The sequence below is a fragment of the Bos grunniens genome, chromosome 24, assembly GCF_055505025.1.
Source record: "Bos grunniens cultivar Pamir isolate PY7600 chromosome 24, Bosgru_T2T1.0, whole genome shotgun sequence".
In the NCBI taxonomy this organism is placed as follows: Eukaryota; Metazoa; Chordata; class Mammalia; order Artiodactyla; family Bovidae; genus Bos; species Bos grunniens.
This window is the reverse complement of record NC_141188.1, coordinates 55,302,872-55,320,290: the sequence shown is the minus strand read 5'-3', so window position 1 is coordinate 55,320,290 and position 17,419 is coordinate 55,302,872. Positions and strand designations below refer to the sequence as shown.

General features: G+C 37.8%; 1 protein-coding gene across 1 annotated transcript in view; it reads left to right on the top strand.

The window, feature by feature from the left end:
- Positions 1–17,419, top strand: part of STARD6 (StAR related lipid transfer domain containing 6) — a 20,173-nt gene extending 2,754 nt beyond the window's left edge. The window contains exons 3-8 of the mRNA XM_086372437.1: positions 371–494; positions 686–711; positions 3,900–4,026; positions 7,729–7,846; positions 10,285–10,378; positions 16,899–17,419. Coding sequence (XP_086228563.1) covers positions 375–494; positions 686–711; positions 3,900–4,026; positions 7,729–7,846; positions 10,285–10,378; positions 16,899–17,100 — 687 coding nt within the window. The 5' untranslated portion in view covers positions 371–374 and the 3' untranslated portion in view covers positions 17,101–17,419. The remainder of the gene's footprint in view (positions 1–370; positions 495–685; positions 712–3,899; positions 4,027–7,728; positions 7,847–10,284; positions 10,379–16,898) is intronic.

The window sequence follows — 17,419 nt, the reverse complement described above, 5'->3', positions numbered from 1 at the left end:
GTTTCAGTTAATCCTCACATCAGTTCTACTGACTTAGGTATTATCCCAGTTTTACAGTTTGATAAAATGGGGAAAGAGAAATATTAAATAATGTGGTTTACAATTTGTCAGTGGCAGAGACAGGATTTGACTCCAGTCTCTGACTCCAAAGCTAAAGCCTGCTCTTTGTGATGTATCACATTTTCTCATTTGAAATACTGAATAAAAAAGAAGAGATCCATGCATGCATGCATTGAAAACAGAATTATTGTTCATTGCTATGTGACAGACATTTAGAAATAGTATTAAAATGAAATAGAGCATTTAAAAAAATCTTTGTATAATTTCTTTCTCACCAGTCATTTGCTTTTAATACTTTGCATATTTGCAGGTAGATGGACTATAAGGCACTTGCCCAACAAACTGCTCAAGAAATTTTAGGTTACTATCAAGATACATCAGGCTGGAAAGTGGTTAAGAATTCAGTAAGAAAACAAGTTAAATATATTTCAAGAGTTTGTTTTTTAATGGAAAATAAATCATTGCAAAGACTTTTTTTTTAATATTTTCTTTTACAAACCAAAAAAGGTTTTTACTTTCATTTTTTTTTGTTTGTTTTTTATATTTCATTTCTTTCTGTATCTGACAGCTAATTTATTTGTGGATTTTTTATTCCTCTTTGAGAAAAAAATAACTTTACAGCAAGGCTTCTAAAAAATTCCATGGAAATCTGTGAGTACAATTTCCTATTTATAATCATGGTTTTGAATTCAATGACATTGATCTATCTAGAATTCAGTGCTGCTGCTACTGCTGCTAAGTTGCTTCAGTCGTGTCCGACTCTGCAGCCCCATAGATGGCAGCCCACCAGGCTCCCCCGTCCCTGGGATTCTCCAGGCAAGAACACTGGAGTGGGTTGCCATTTCCTTCTCCAGTGCATGAAAGTGAAAAGTGAAAGTGAAGTTGCTTAGTCGTGCCCAACTCTTAGCGACCCCATGGACTGCAGCCTACCAGGCTCCTCCATCCATGGGATTTTCCAGGCAAGAGTACTGGAGTGAGTTGCCAGTGCCTTCTCCAAGAATTCAGTGCTACTTCATTAGCTATAAGACATTATTTGATAGTGAACAGGAAATAGAAATTACTTATAAAGTCACTTGGTTGAAACGTGGATTAATAAAAATAGAGTAATATGTACCATCGAATTTTCAAACTTGAAGACAGAAAAAAAAATCACTTCTAGTGAATACTTCACAAAACTAGGAATTTCCACTTCAAGAACTAATAACTGTAAAAATAGATTGGTTTTTTCTTAGAGTATTTTGTGGTCTTTTCAACATTTCACCTTTCCATTAAGTGAACCACTTAAAGATAAAGTTTATTTCCCCAATATATTTCTCTTGCAAATATATATAATTTTTTCTGTAAGTGCTTTTAAGGATATTGTGTATGTGTGTGTGTACACGTGTGCGTGTTTAGTTGCACAGTTGTATCCGACTCTTTGCAACCCATGAACTGTAACCCTCTGGGCTACCCTGTCCATGGAATTTTCCTGGCAAGAATACTGAAGTGGGTTGCCATTTCCTCCTCCAGGGGATCTTCCCAACCCAGGGATCGAACTTATGTCTTCTGAGTTCTCTTGCATTGGCAGGCAGATTCTGTTATAATTTTTTCTGTAAGCTGCTTTTTAAGGATATTTTTTAGGAACCTGTTGTTTCAAATTCAAATACACTAAGGGAAATTGTGCAGACTTTTTTAAACCATATTTTTAAGAGTTGTTTATATGTTATTTAGAAAACCAAATTTGACTGAGTTTCTTTCGGTGGCGGGGGCAGGGGGGAGGGTTGTTGTTCAGTGGCTCAGCGGTGTCTGACTCTTTCCGACCCAATGGACTGCAGCACGAGAAGCTTCCCAGTCCTTCACCATCTCCCTGAGCTTGCTCAAACTCATGTCCATTGAGTCACTGAGTGCATTCAACCATCTCATCCTCTGTCACCCCCTTCTCCTGCTTTCAATCTTTCCCAGCATCAGGGTCTTTTCTAGTGAGTCAGTTCTTCCCATCAGGTTGCCCAAGTATTGGAGCTTCAGCTTCAGCATCAATCCTTCCAATGAATAATCAGGGTTGATTTCCTCTAGAGTGGTATCATCTGCATATCTGAGGTTGTTGATATTTCTCCCAGCAATCTTGATTAGAGCTTATGAGTCATCCAGCCCAGCAATTCACATGATGTACTCTGCATAGAAGTTAAATAAGCAGGGTGACAATATACATACAGCCTTGCCTATTCCTTTCCCAACTTTAAAGCGGTCCATTGTTTCATGTCCAGTTCTAACTGTTGCTTCTTGTCCTGAATACAGATTTCTCAGGAGACAGGTAAGGTAGTCTGGTATCCCCATCACTTTAAGAATTTTCCACAGTTTGCTGTGATCCACACAGTCAAAGCCTTTAGCAGAAGTCAGTGAAGCAGAAAATTGGGGAAGGAAATGGCAACCCACTCCAGTGTTCTTGCCTGGAGAATCCCAGGGACGGGAGAGCCTGGTGGGCTGCTGTCTATAGGGTCGCACAGAGTCAGACACGACTGCAGCGACTTAGCAGCAACAGCAGTGAAGCAGAAATAAATATTTTTCTGAAATTCCCTTGCTTTTTCTTTGATACAACAGATGTTGGCAATTTGATCTCTGGTTTTCTAAACCCTGCATTTTCTAAATCCAGCTTGTAAATCTGAAGTTCTCAGTTCATGTACTGTTGAAGCCTAGTTTGAGGGGTTTTGAGCATTACCTTGCTAGCACATGAAATGAGTGCAGTTGTATGGTTTGAACATTCGTTGGCACTGCCTTTCTTTGGGATTGGAGTGAAAACTGACAGTTTAATTATAATACAGACAGACCCATTTATTATATATTGTCTATGGCTGTTTCACTGCTACACTAATAAAGTTGAATAATTGCAACATGGAACATGAAGTCTATGTTCTATGTCATGAAGCAAAGCCAGATTATTTACCATCTGGCTCTTTACTGAAAAGTTTTCTGACCTCTGCTTATATCATATTACATTCTTAAGAATTAAGGCCACAAGATGCTGCACAACCGCATAAGCATCTCATCAGTTACTTAAGGCTTATGATAAATAGAGCATGTAAAAGTTTATGAGAAAGAATTTAGAAAAATTGTAAATGAAAGTAGTCCTTTTAAAAAGACAACAATAGGGACTTCCCTGATGGTCCAGTGGTTAAGCATCCACCGCCCTATACAGGGGACATGATTCAATCCCTGCTTGGGGAACTGAGATCCCACAAGCCATAGGGCAACTACACCCACTCCCCTTGACTACTGAGCATGTGCACTCTGGAGACAAGCCAGACCCAGAGGGGAGCCCGCACACAGCAACAAAGGCCCACCTGGGTTCTGCGACTAAGACACGGTGCAGCCAAATAATTAAAAAAAAAAAAAAAAAAGACAACTATAGAAACAGTACAAACAAAATTTGTTGAAAAATGAATTTTTAAATAATTTATATTAACTATTGCAATGCATATTTAAATAAAACTGTTACTGGCTTCCCTGGTGGCTCAGTGGTAAAGAATCTGCCTCCCAATGCAGGAGACACAGGCTTGATCTCTGGGTCAGGAAGATCCCCTGGAGAAGGGAATGGCAACCTGCTCCAGTATTCTTGCCTGGAGAATTCCATGGACAGAGGAGTTTGACCGGCTACAGTCCATGGGGTCACAAAAGAGTCAGACATGACTTAGCAACTAAGCAACAACTTACAATTGAATATTAGTATTTTAAATCGCTAATATTACCTTCAAATTTTCTTTATATTATTTGTTAAATTAGTGTGCTTTATACTGTGATACCATATTTTCAACTTAGGCTAAATTCAATTAAATTTTGAATTTTCTTTATTTTGTTAACCATAGATATCGTGTTGAAGCAATGATTCCAGAATTGACATCTAAACTATCTGATTTCCTCTTCAAACCTGAAAACAGAGTCACATGGGACAAATCATTGAAAATGTACAACATGGGACTAAAGATTGATTTGGTAATTTATTGTTTAATGTTGGACTTTTACTGTATTAATGCAGTTTTAGCTTTTATATCTTAGTGATTTCAGTTTATTACATCTGTATTTTATATATTCAAATCAAGTTGAAATCTTTATAAAAAGCTTAAAACTTTTTTCTTTATTAATTGAGAGTTCAATTCCAGTTAGCTTTATTCTATTTTTAGTGCATACCACATTCTGAAACTGGTCAGCTCTCCTGCAGATGTGTGCCTTTGGTTATTGATAGGACTGAACTCGTGGATTTTCCTCCTCCATCAAGGGGAAAAAAAATTAAGCATGCCTTGTTGATGGAAGTCAGTAGATTTATCGTAGTCATAACACACTAGATAACATTGTAGATACTGTTAAGGACTTAAGAACAAATAGCATGTAACTTTTTAAACGCATGTGTGAAATAACGTTATGATGGTTGTGGTTTTAGAAACACTTTCAAATACATTATCTCAGAGATGAAGGGGAAGAATAAAAACAGAGAAAAGAAAAATAGAGGTGATGGAGTAGGAAGTTAAAGTCCTAGAGGTGAGAGAAAGGAAGACAGAATGCAAGAGGCAAATGGGGCTTAGAAGGGCAGAGGAGCAGGGTGAGGCGAGGCCACACTGAGAGCTCAGGAGGAGAGGAAATGGGTGAAACGAGAGAGACTGAGATGCAGCGGAAAGGGGGAGAAACAGAAGACGGGAGTCGGCTGAGGGACTCCGAACTCTGCTGCAGTACCGTGTCACTCTGGTACTTACGAAGACTGTTAGACGTCACGATACGTAAATTACACCTTAGCAGGCTGTTTTTCAGAGAAGGCAATGGCAACCCACTCCAGTACTCTTGCCTGGAAAATCCCTTGGATGGAGGAGCCTGGTAGGCTGCAGTCCATGGGGTTGCGAAGAGTCGGACATGACTGAGCGACTTCACTTTCACTTTTCACTTTCATGCATTAGAGAAGGAAATGGCAACCTACTCCAGTGTTCTTGCCTGGAGAATCCCAGGGATGGGGGAGCCTGATGGGCTGCCATCTATGAGGTCACACAGAGTCAGATACTACTGAAGTGACTTAGCAGCAGCAGGCTGTTTTTAAAAAATGACTTCTATATTTTGGCTAATAATAATTTTAATAGAAGGAAATGGTAAAGGTGAAGAATGTTGGCGGAATGCAAACTTTTATGATTTTTACAAACAGTTGCATTTGTAAAATTCCAGATTACTGAGTCTGGTTCTTTAAGTCCCCAAGCCCATTTCACTCATCAAACAAATGTCCCACATACCTGCCATCACTTTACCAGTTATTTAGAACTCTGTAGGTTACCTGCACCTCCTTCTGTTAAACTGATTTTAAAATCTGGGATGAGGATGAGGTTGCAGAAAAGCCCGGGAAGGTAAAGTAGTTTCATCTTGAAGAAAGGCTCTGGAGTTCTTGTCCACAGAGAACACAGTTCTGTGGCCCTCTTGGGATTTGAACTTGGTCTATCACAAATGAAAATGCAAACATTGTATTGTTTCATTCATAATTGTATGATACTAATTATACAGTTTCGTTAGCATTTCAGATATTTCTGTTTTTGCTGCAAGTCAGCTACAATAATGGAAAGTATAGTAGATTTGGCATCAAAAGACTTGAAAACATATTCAGAGAAATTTCAGTTCAGTTCAGTCACTCAGTTGTGTCTGACTCTTTGCGACCCCATGGACTGCAGCACACCAGGCCTCCCTATCCATCACCAACTCCCGGAGTTTACTCAAACTCATGTCCATTGAGTCAGTGATGACACCCAACCATCTCATCCTCTGTCATCCCCTTCTCCTGCCTTCAATCTTTCCCAGCATCAGGGTCTTTTCAAATGAGTCAGTTCTTTGCATCAGGTGGCCAGAGAAATTTAGATTTGCCCAAGGTCAACACAGACAGTGTATGGTAGAACCAGGACTTATACTGATCTCCTGATTCAGATTTGATGTCTTTTTCAGTATACCATAATATCTCTGAATCACATTACACAATGAGAAGACTTTTTCTGCCTTCTTATGAATGTTTGTAGCATTCATTTTGCAAGGGTGCATTTTAATTGACTCATTCACTCCATTGGTGAGGAAGGGATTCCTGCTCTAGGGTTATGGCGGTGGTCAAACAAACACTTTGACACCAGCACTTAGACAAATAAGATCTACAGCAGTTTATTAAGACTAATCACAGCCCAGGAAAGGAAGACTGTTAAGACTTTGTTAAATTAACATTTGTTGGTGGGGCACAGGATGCCAGTGGTGAGCCAGGTTCAACAAATGACCACAAAAGAAATTGAAATAGAGAAGTTTATTACAGTCCTGGAGGAAGTGCGTAGCACACGTTAAGGGCCCTGTGTGGGGAGGTCAAGGTAGGGTGCAGACAGGTGGACGTGCGCCTTTATTAGGGTCTGTGGGTAGAGTGCTTTGGGGTTCCTAGGCTAAGGCCAGATTGATCATTTGGAACCAAACATGGCAGGATTTTAGTAAACTACACAGGTGGTCTGATTTAAGGGGCTCACAAGGGGAAGGCCCTGGGAAGTGTGGGAGACTGCTGATCAGAAGGGCTGTTGGGGAAGTCATATCAGGAACTTAAATTTGCTTGTGACTCTTCAGGCTATTATCTAAGCTATGCTTACGTGAGAGAGCTGGTGTTAGTTTAAGCCCCTGCAGGCTGCTTGGCCAAACAAAATGGATGCTGAGGCAGCAGTACGTGGAGTAGCTCAGCTAGGCTCTCCAGGACACACCATGCCCCGCAGTGTGACAGGGGGGTTGCACTCAGTAACAGAGTTAATAACCAGGAGTTGTGCACAGCAGGTTTTGTAGTATCAAGAAGCTGAGGTGACCCCTGATTCTTGCAGGAGGATCTGATTGGTTGTTGGACTACCTCTACAGGGTAGCAGGGAACTGAAACCCACTACTCAGGTGTAAGTAGGAACTGTGTCTTATCCTGCTGATAAGGAGAATTGTTGGACTAAGGGCTCTTACCTATGGGAACAGAATGAAGAGAGGATCTTGCAGTTTGGCCATTCAAGACTCAATTTTAACAGATGTCAAAGCAGCACATATACTGGTCTTTAATTCTAGGCTTTACACCACAGGCTGCTACGTCAATATATTATTCTGAATATATTACCTAGTCAGTGTGGAGTAGCAGACACACTATGGTACTGGAAATCTGGAAACCCAGGTTCTAGTTCTGTACATCTCTCTAGTTCTACATGTAACTTAATCGCTAAGTCGCTTCAGTCATGTCTGACTCTGTACGACCCCAATGTTAGGCTTCAATTTCTTCATCTAAAAATTCAAATATTAGATAATATCAAGATTCTTTTCTAAATTTATTGTATTTGTAATTTATATTAACCCCTTGTTAGATATATGATATGCAAATATTTTCTCCCACTCTGTGGGTCGCCTTTTCATTTTGTTAATGGTTTCCTTTGCTGTGCAGAGGCATTTTAGTTTAATGTAGTCCCACTCTTTTATTTTTGCTTTTGTTGCCTTGCACTTATAATCACACATCTAACATTTCTTTAACACTGAAAATGCAAGCTGACTTGGTGATAAATTCTTAAAACCTCAAAGCCATGCTTTTTCCAAAAACAGGCCAAACTTAGTGAAATTCTTTGGGGAGCAGTACAAAGAACAGATATTAAATAATTGTTGCAATTTTTATGATTTGATTTGTTTCAGGATACATTCCTGTGTCATACCATTACAGAAAGTTTTGCCATGGGCTCAATTTCCCCCCGAGACTTTATCAACTTAGTCTCTGTGAAGCACTATGAAGGGAATATGGATGTTATCAGCTGTAAGTTGAAATATTTTGCCCACACTTGGGAATTACTATGAGTCATTAATAATTTTTTTTCTTTTAACTCACAGTTTGAAAGAATATTTTCAATTAATTACTCTTATATTTATTTGGTGAGTCCAATAAATACATGTGTACTGTAGGTAAGCCTGAAGTTTTTAACCTAATTCTGGAGGTGCCATTTATATCATAGTCAATGACTCTGGCATCTCCTGGCCTTTTTGAAGCATATACCCTGCAGCACTGAATATAGATAGATACTTGCAGGCTAAACCTTCACAGCGTACATCACAAAACTACCAAGAAACAAAATGGATCTTTGGATATATACTTCTATATTTGAATATGTAGAATGGGTATATCTAAAAACTGATAAAAATCCTGAAGAAAATTCCACTAGATAGCTCCTTTCATAAATGTGCTTATATTTCTTTTAAAAACTGAAAGTTTTAACATACTCTTATCCATTGCTTGTTGCTTAGTCACTAAGTTGTGTCCAACTCTTCATGATCCCATGGACTGTAGCCAACCAGGCTCCTCTGTCCGTGGGATTTCCCAGGCAAGAATACTGAAGTGGGTTGCCATTTATTTCTCCAGTCCTTATCCTATCCCCCACCCCCAGCCAAAAATGTGTCACTCTGTAAAATGCAAATGTGTAGCCACTTCCTATTTGCATTATTCACTTAAAACATGCCAGTTTACACTCCAGAGATCTTTGGACTCCTAGAACTCAAGATAATTTACGGAGAAGGGACTTTGGTAGGACAGTAGTAGCCTAGAGCCTGTTTTTTTCCTCTGCAATTCAATTTAATCTCGCTATTCCTATGTGAATAGTTGCCCCTACTGTAACTACTTGGGGACAGGGACAGTTAACTGTTGCTAATTACTCTTTTCCGCTTGTAGGACTCTAATTTTCAGAGTACAAGTCTGAGTAATAGCTCTGCTAATAGCACTCACGCGCACAATTAGCTCTGTTGACCGTATATACCACTGGGGACTGATGTTCATCACTTTCACATATTTGTCTCATGTATTTTCATACAACTGTCATTAGTCATCTCATTTTCAAATGAGGGCACATAAACACTTATTCACTGCCTATAACACAAAATACTGTCCATTTGAATCAGAGATCTCTTATTGATCTCTTATTGTCTATCTTGAAACCATTCTATTTGTGTCTCATTTTTGATGGTCAGAAGGAAGGTCAAAAAGAAGTATAGAAGATAAAATCCATGAATAGTTATAATCAGTCATTCAGTGATCACTACTGAATTTGCTTTTAAGTGATTTTCTTTGAATGAGTTTTTGATGAACACTGATAGTTTTCTTCTTAATGTTTCCACTGTTGTTTAGCTTACTGTGTACTTTGCTTTTAGCTAAATGTTTTGCATGCATTTTCTCACCAGTAAGGAAACTGAAGTTCACAGAAATCAAGTTACATAGCTAAGCAGCAGCTCAAGTCTTTCTGATTTTCCAGAATCTGTGCTAACTACCATACTGTGTGCCTCACAAAAGACCCATACTTGTTTGTGGAATGTAACAAAATTAAAAAAAATAAAGACAAATATAATCTCCATATTGTAAACAGAGAAAAAAGATGTTAATATCAATTTTGGCAGTACCATTTTGCCAACGCAACTGGCTCTATTAATATGATGGAACAGATAGTGAAAATGGGAAATGCATACACATTTCCCACATTTTGTCTCCTAACTAGAGCTTAATGTTGTATTTCCTACTGAAGTGATTATGTATATTAAAATCATATAGGAAAATTCTCTGATGAGCAGGATTCAGTTGCACAGACTAAAGAAATACATATTTTAAAATGTTTTTAGGAAGAGTATCTATAATTATCATAAACGTGAAGATAATCAGATCTCCTCCCTTCTACCTTCACATGCAGTTTTGCAGTTACACTGCATAATTCCTAAAACAAAATCTACTGATTTTTAATCATACATTGAAGTTAGCTACAGGGAATTGGCAGAAAAGAGCATTTAAACTGCCTCCATTGACAAGCTAAATAACACATCAAATATTTTATTTTAAAAATGATAAACCAAAAAAATTTATCCTAGTAGATTAGTCTGTTTCTTTGTAATTTCTGCTTCAGACCTCAGAAAGTAAATAAATTATACTTGTAACAGTTCTTCTTGTATGTAAAAGGTAGCAGCGTCTTTAGAAGTACTAGCCTGAAAAAGTGTGAGAGGACAGTAGTGATACTTTTTCATGCTAGTACTTGTAGTATGATACTTTTTCATTTTTGGCCTGTGTACACACTCAAGTGTGAAAACATACATACCTATGTTAATTAATGTCAGTGTTAAATCAAATGCTATGTCATGCATTTTTGAAAATATGCTACTGGAAACAGAATTGTTTATCTTTGTGGCATAGGTTTCATTTTAATTTTTCTTTTGATCACTTAGCTACTAGTGTGGATTTTTCAGCATATCCTCCATCCTCAAGTTACATCCGAGGTTATAACCATGCATGTGGCTATATATGTTTACCTGTGCAAGAGTAAGTGTTATTTCCATATATTTATTGTTTAACCATTTTTTAGTTCAGTTTGTAACTTGCTAACTAACTCACCAGAAATATTTTCTGGTATATCCTGTTGGGGGGAAAAATGCCCCTAAATACATTTTTAAAAATAGTTTTTCAAGTATTTTTCATCTTAAGTAGAATCAGAATAGATAATTCCCTTAAAGTATAATTTACAGTTTTCCGGCACTAGTCATGTGTTCACAGACATCATCAGCCCTCCAGTGAACCTTGACCTGATGTTTTATGTTTCTCCATTCGTCACTTCTGTGAATTATTAAAGGACTTTTGCAAATGAAAAATTAATTTCTCTAGAATTATAATAGTTACATTTATCAGCAATGAATCATGCTTTACTTTGAATATATTCTTTCCAATGGACTACTTACTATGAACAGATACCTGCAGAATAAGCCACCCAGTAGGTAAATTCAGAGAGGGAAGAGCTGGAGAAATTAGAGATGAGCCTCTGCCCACAGGTGGCCAGCCACTGGATAAGATGGTGACATCCAATACACATATTCTGTAAATGCATATATATATTAATTCACTATATAGCATTCTACAACTTCCTTACATATTTGCTAAATGACTTTATATTAAATAAGATACTGGCACATAAAACGACATGTAAAACTTTATATTGGTCAGATGTAAACCACTCAGTAGGAGAAAAATACGTATGTGAAGGAAGTCAAAATAAAATGACACTTAGGCCCATATTCCTTAATGTTTAGACCCATATTCCTTAGTGTTTTCTACTGAATTAGAGAACTAAAAGAAATCCACAAATATTTACATTGATGGACAGGATCATTGGTTCAGATGATGATGATGATGACAGTGTAGTCTTTCTCCCCATCTATCAATTTTGATTATATAGCCAAGACTGTATTCTCCACAGCAGGAAAGGATAAAACAAGGGAAAGATTATTACTCCATATCAGGTAGGTGAATCAGCTGCTAGTCGGGATCCTGGTTGGGAAGTTACACAACCTAAAGTGTGCTTCACAGGCAAAGTCCCCTTCTTGCACCTTGTCACCATTCCCTTTCCACTGCAAAAAAAAAAAAAAAAAGAGAGACAGAGAGAAAAACACTAATTTAGATATTCTACCCAGAGTGGGAACTCTGCCTAGCAACCTGCTGGAGAAGGATGCTGACAAAAAAGTGATTCTTCTGTACCTTTTCCTTTTGTGCAGCTCAAGTCCTGTAGTAAATTTATAAAGCATATTATCTACAGTAAACATACTCTCCAGTAAATCTTGGAAAAGCTTTGTTAAGTGTGTAAAGCCCTAGTAAATTCACATAGAGATTTAAGGCCATACAAATTGCTAATGAGTCCAGCCATTTGAGACAATGTAAAAATAGTCTAAACTCTGCATAGAAAAAGGTTTAAGAAAATAGATGCTCATATGGTTGGTTGGAGCAGTGGTCTTCAAACCCCTCTAAGAGAATTTTGTAAAATCGTCTATTGCCTTGCACATTTTTAAGTTGATATTAAAATTTTGCATAGCATTATATCAAGAGGGTGAAATTTCCAGCATACTATAAATCTTGACACTTTAAAAAAATGTTTGTATCACACTTCTAAGTGCATTCATCAGAACCTAAATACTGTAACAACTTGAAACCTACCACTACATTATCAGTTTCAAAATACATATAACCTTTAACAGTCAGAAATATTATATCATTTCTTTTCTCCTTGATCTGATATTTTTACTCTTTTTCCCTTGCATAATTTTATCCAAATAAAATATATTTTATGCTTCAGGTTCTTTTATCAATCAGTGTTTATGCTGTGGGTTCTTTTATCAATCACTGTTTACTTTCTATCATACCTCTATAAGTACCTAATTTTTAAAATTTCTTTTAATTTCTGTGACCCTAAGTATCTAACGCTGAAGAAGCTGAAGTTGAACAGTTCTATGAAGACCTATAAGACCTTTTAGAACTAAAGCCCAAAAACAATGTCCTTTTCATTATAGGGGCTGCTGCTGCTAAGTCGCTTCAGTCATGTCCGACTCTGTGCGACCCCAGAGACAGCAGCCCACCAGGCTTCTCCATCCATGGGATTCGCCAGGCAAGAACACTGGAGTGGGTTGCCATTTCCTTCTCCAATGCATGAAAGTGGAAAGTGAAAGTGAAGTCGCTCAGTCATGTCCGACTCTTCCCGACCCCATGGACTGCAGCCTACCAGGCTCTTCCATCCATGGGATTTTCCAGGCAACAGTACTGGAGTGGGGTGCCATTGCCTTCTCCCTCATTATAGGGGACTGGAATGCAAAAGTAGGAAGTCAAATTTGGCCTTGGAGTACAGAATGAAGCAGGGCAAAGGCTAATAGAGTTTTGCCAAGAGGATGCACTGGTCAAAGCAAACACCCTCTTCCAACAACACAAGAGAAGACTCTACACATGGACATCACCAGATGGTCAACACTGAAATCCGATTGATTGTATTCTTTGCAGCCAAAGATGGAGAAGCTCTATACAGTCAGCAAAAACATGACCGGGAGCTGACTGTGGCTCAGATCATGAACTCCTTATTCCCCAATTCAGACTTAAATTGAAGGAAGTAGGGAAAACCACTAGACCATTTAGGTATGACCTAAATCAAATCCCTTATGATTATACAGTGGAAGTGAGAAATAGATTTAAGGGACTAGATCTGATAGACAGAGTGCCTGATGAACTATGGACTGAGGTTCGTGACATTGTACAGGAGACAGGGATCAAGACCGTCCTCAAGAAAAAGAAATGCAAAAAAGCAAAATGGCTGTCTGAGGAGGCCTTACAAATAGCTGTGAGAAGAAGACAAGTGAAAAGCAAAGGAGAAAAGTAAAGATATACCCATTTGAATGTAGAGTTCCAAAGAATAGCAAGGAGAGATAAGAAAGCCTTCCTCAGCGATCAATGCAAAGAAAGAGGGAAACAATAGAATGGGAAAGACTAGAGACCTCTTCAAGAAAATTAGAGATACCATGGGAACATTTCATGCAAATATGGGCACAATAAGGACAGAAACAGCAAAGACCTAAAAGAAGCAGAAGATATTAAGAAGAGGTGGCAAGAATACACAGAAGAACTGTACAAAAAAGATCTTCACAACCCAGATAATCATGATGGTGTGATCACTGACCTAGAGCCAGACATCCTGGAATGTGAAGTCAAGTGGGCCTTAGAAACCATCACTATGAACAAAGCTAGTGGAGGTGATGGAATTCCAGTTGAGCTATTTCAAATCCTAAAAGATGATGCTGTGAAAGTGCTGCACTCAATATGCCAGCAAATTTGGAAAACTCCGCAGTTGCCACAGGACTAGAAAAGGTCAGTTTTCATTCCAATCCCAAAGAAAGACAATGCCAAAGAATGCTCAAACTACTGCACAATTGCACTCATCTCACAGGCTAGTAAAGAAATGCTCAAAATTCTCCAAGCCAGGCTTCAGCAATATGTGAACCGTGAACTTCCAGATGTTCAAGCTGGTTTTAGAAAAGGCAGAGGAACCTGAGATCAAATTGCCAACATCTGTTGGATGATTGAAAAAGCAAGAGAATTCCAGAAAAACATCTACTTCTGCTTTATTGACTATGCCAAAGCCTTTGACTGTGTGGATCACAATAAACTGTGGAAAATTCTGAGGGAGATGGGAATACCAGACCACCTGATCTGCCTCTTGAGAAACCTGTATGCAGGTGAGGAGGCAACAGTTAGAACTGGACGTGGAACAACAGACTGGTTCCAAATTGGAAAAGGAGTACGTCAAGGCTGTATATTGTCACCCTGCTTATTTAACTTGTATGCAGAGTACATCATGAGAAACGCTAGGCTGGAGGAAGCACAAGCTGGAATCAAGATTGCCAGGTGAAATATCAATCATCTCAGATATGCAGATGACACCACCCTTATGGCAGAAAGTGAAGAGGAACTCAAAAGCCTCTTGGTGAAGGTGAAAGAGGAGAGTGAAAAAGTTGGCTTAAAACTCAACATTCAGAAAACGAAGATCATGGCATCTGGTCCCGTCACTTCATGGGAAATAGATGGGGAAACAGTGGAAACAGTCAGACTTTATTTTGGGGGGCTCCAAAATCACTGCAGATGGTGATTGCAGCCATGAAATTAAAAGACACTTACTCCTTGGAAGGAAAGTTATGACTAACCTAGACAGCATATTGAAAAGCAGAGACATTACTTTGCCAACAAAGGTCCGTCTATTCAAGGCTATGGTTTTTCCAGTAGTCATGTATGGACATGAGAGCTGGACTATAAAGAAAGCTGAGTGCTGAAGAATTGATGCTTTTGAACTGTGGTGTTGGAGAAGACTTTTGAGAGTCCCATGAACTTCAAGGAGATCCAACCAGTCCATCCTAAAGGAGATCAGTCTTGGGTGTTCACTGGAAGGAATGATGTTGAAGCTGAAACTCCAATACTTTGGCCACCTGATGCCAAGACCTGACTCATTTGAAAAGACCCTGATGCTGGGAAAGATTGAGGGCAGGAGGAGAATGGACAACAGAGGATGAGATGGTTGGATGTCATCACCGACTCAATGGACATGAGTTAGGGTAAACTCCAGGAGTTGGTGATGGACAGGGAAGCCTGGCATGCCACAGTTCATGGGGTCACAAAGAGTCAGACATGACTGAGTAACTGAACTGAACTGAAGTATCTAAATGTTAAAATAAGTTTATTTGTACTGGTTTAAATTGTTATTATTACCCATTGATCAAAATAAAAATGTATTACATAATTGTTAAATGTAAAAGCAGATTGTTACTGGAAACACTTCTTAGTAGCAAAACTTAGCATTTACTGTGTGTCAGACACTGTTAAAATTTACAGATACCAAATGTCAACTATTTGATCCTCACAAGAACCCCATAAAGTAGTCGTCTTACTATCCCCATTTTGCAGAAAAGAAAATGGAAACCCAGAGAAATAAGTAACTTTCTCAAGGTTTCACCTAGGTAACAGCAAAGCTCAGCTTCAAACTATGCATTCTGGTTCGAGAGTAAATGCTTCTATCACTTACACTCACTTACCTGTAAAAAACGTGGGACAAAAGGCCTACTCTAGATATCCCATCAGATAGAATGACATCAAGTCTACTTCTACTTTGCATTTTTATGAATGTAACTGTAGGAAACTTTGTTCACATGAACGGGTGGGTTAAAATGGAGAGTAGAACTCTAGGGCCATCACGCAATCCCTTGACATTCTTCTGAGTTATATTCCATGTTACATAGTGACCTATAATCAAAAATCATTTTTAATGACTTATCAGCTGACAATTCAATTAGATCCTTAAATTTTATTGAAAGCAAAGAATTGACATGGTAAGGTTTTATTACTGTCATCCGTCATTCACTTTCTTAACTCACTTCCAATTGATTGAATTTTTCCTTTAGCAACTCATGTTTATATGCCAGGGTAAAGCACCTTAGTACTATTCAGTCTTATTTGGGGGAGATGACCGACATCCCTTGGTTCTATAAAGCAGAAGGTTCTATAAAGAAGGCTGGTGTGATCAGGCTGGTGGAACAAAAGCTGGAATGTCCGTCAGAGATATATTCTCAGATCAGTTTAAGGAAAAGGTACATGGGAGTCAGAGATTTGAAAATTTATTCCCTTAAATGTTATTCAGCCTCTCATACCCCTTGGCAAGTCTTCATATCCTCTAGTTTGAAGTTCACTGGGTTAAAATATAAACTACTATGGTCTTCTTGGAAGGTAGTTTGGAGATAACATTTCAAAATGTTAAATACACAAAAACATTGACCTAGAAACTCAATATTTCTAGAGGTGCAAATGGATATATTATAAGGTGTTTTATTGCAGCTTTATTTATTGTGGCAAAAAGTAAGAAATAACTCCATGATAGTCAATAGAGGACTGGTTAATAGAATATGAAATATCATATGCAATCATTAAAAACAATAAGCTGATCTGTATAGACACAGAGGTGCATGGTACCGTACTAAGAGGAAAATGAAACTAGTTCCAGAAAAATAAATATGTCTCATTTTTGCAAAAGTAAGAATGTACATGTGCATGTATATAGGGTACATAAACATATATGTACACATGTGTTATCTTCATATATCCATAGGTGATAATCTGAAAAGATACAGTCAACACTATAAATAGTGACTGTCTCTGGGGAACAGAATGAAGAGGAATTATGAAAATGCTCTACTGTTTAAATTTTCATAAGCATACATTAGTTTTATAATTTTAAAAAGTTGATAAAATGACAAGAAAGAAATGATAACTAAAACTGAAGACTTTAAGATATAGTCTGACTACTTAATATTTTTATGTAAAATAATTTTGAGTGTGTAAATCATTCCACATGTTTTTTCCTTCTTCAGTCACTATTTCCCCTGTCATAAGCAGTGTTGGCAATCAATGGTAACTAAGAATCCTGCTTCTTATAAACTTGTAAATTCAATAGATAAAAATTCTTTATATTTTTTAACTCTTCCTTTGTTTACAGGAATCCAGCATATTCCAAATTAGTGATGTTTGTTCAGACAGAAATGAGAGGAAAATTGGCCCCATCAATAATTGAAGCAACCATGCCTTCCAATTTAGTAAGCTTCATGATCAATGTAAAAGATGGAATAAAGACACAAAAAATTCCATCAAGACGTGGATATCATCATAATGGGCATTCATCATTCCTAAAGAAGAAATGAGGCCATTTAAAATCACGTGTGGCAGTTACAGCCTTTTGCTTCTAAGTCAATATGCATAAATACCATGACACTCTTCTAAACAGTATTCTTGAACAAATTACTGAAGGTACTTCGTGAAAATAAGACCACACAGTTGTACAAGACAACAGCATTAAATATAGTTTTTAATCTCATATAAGAATAATGTTAAATAACAAGGGTTCTTAATGCACTTTTATCTTTTTCTTTTTCTCCTGGAAAATTCTCTGCAAAAAGCATCAAAAAGAAAGCATATACAATCAGAAGTCAGCACTAATTAAAGATTAAAATATATTTCAAA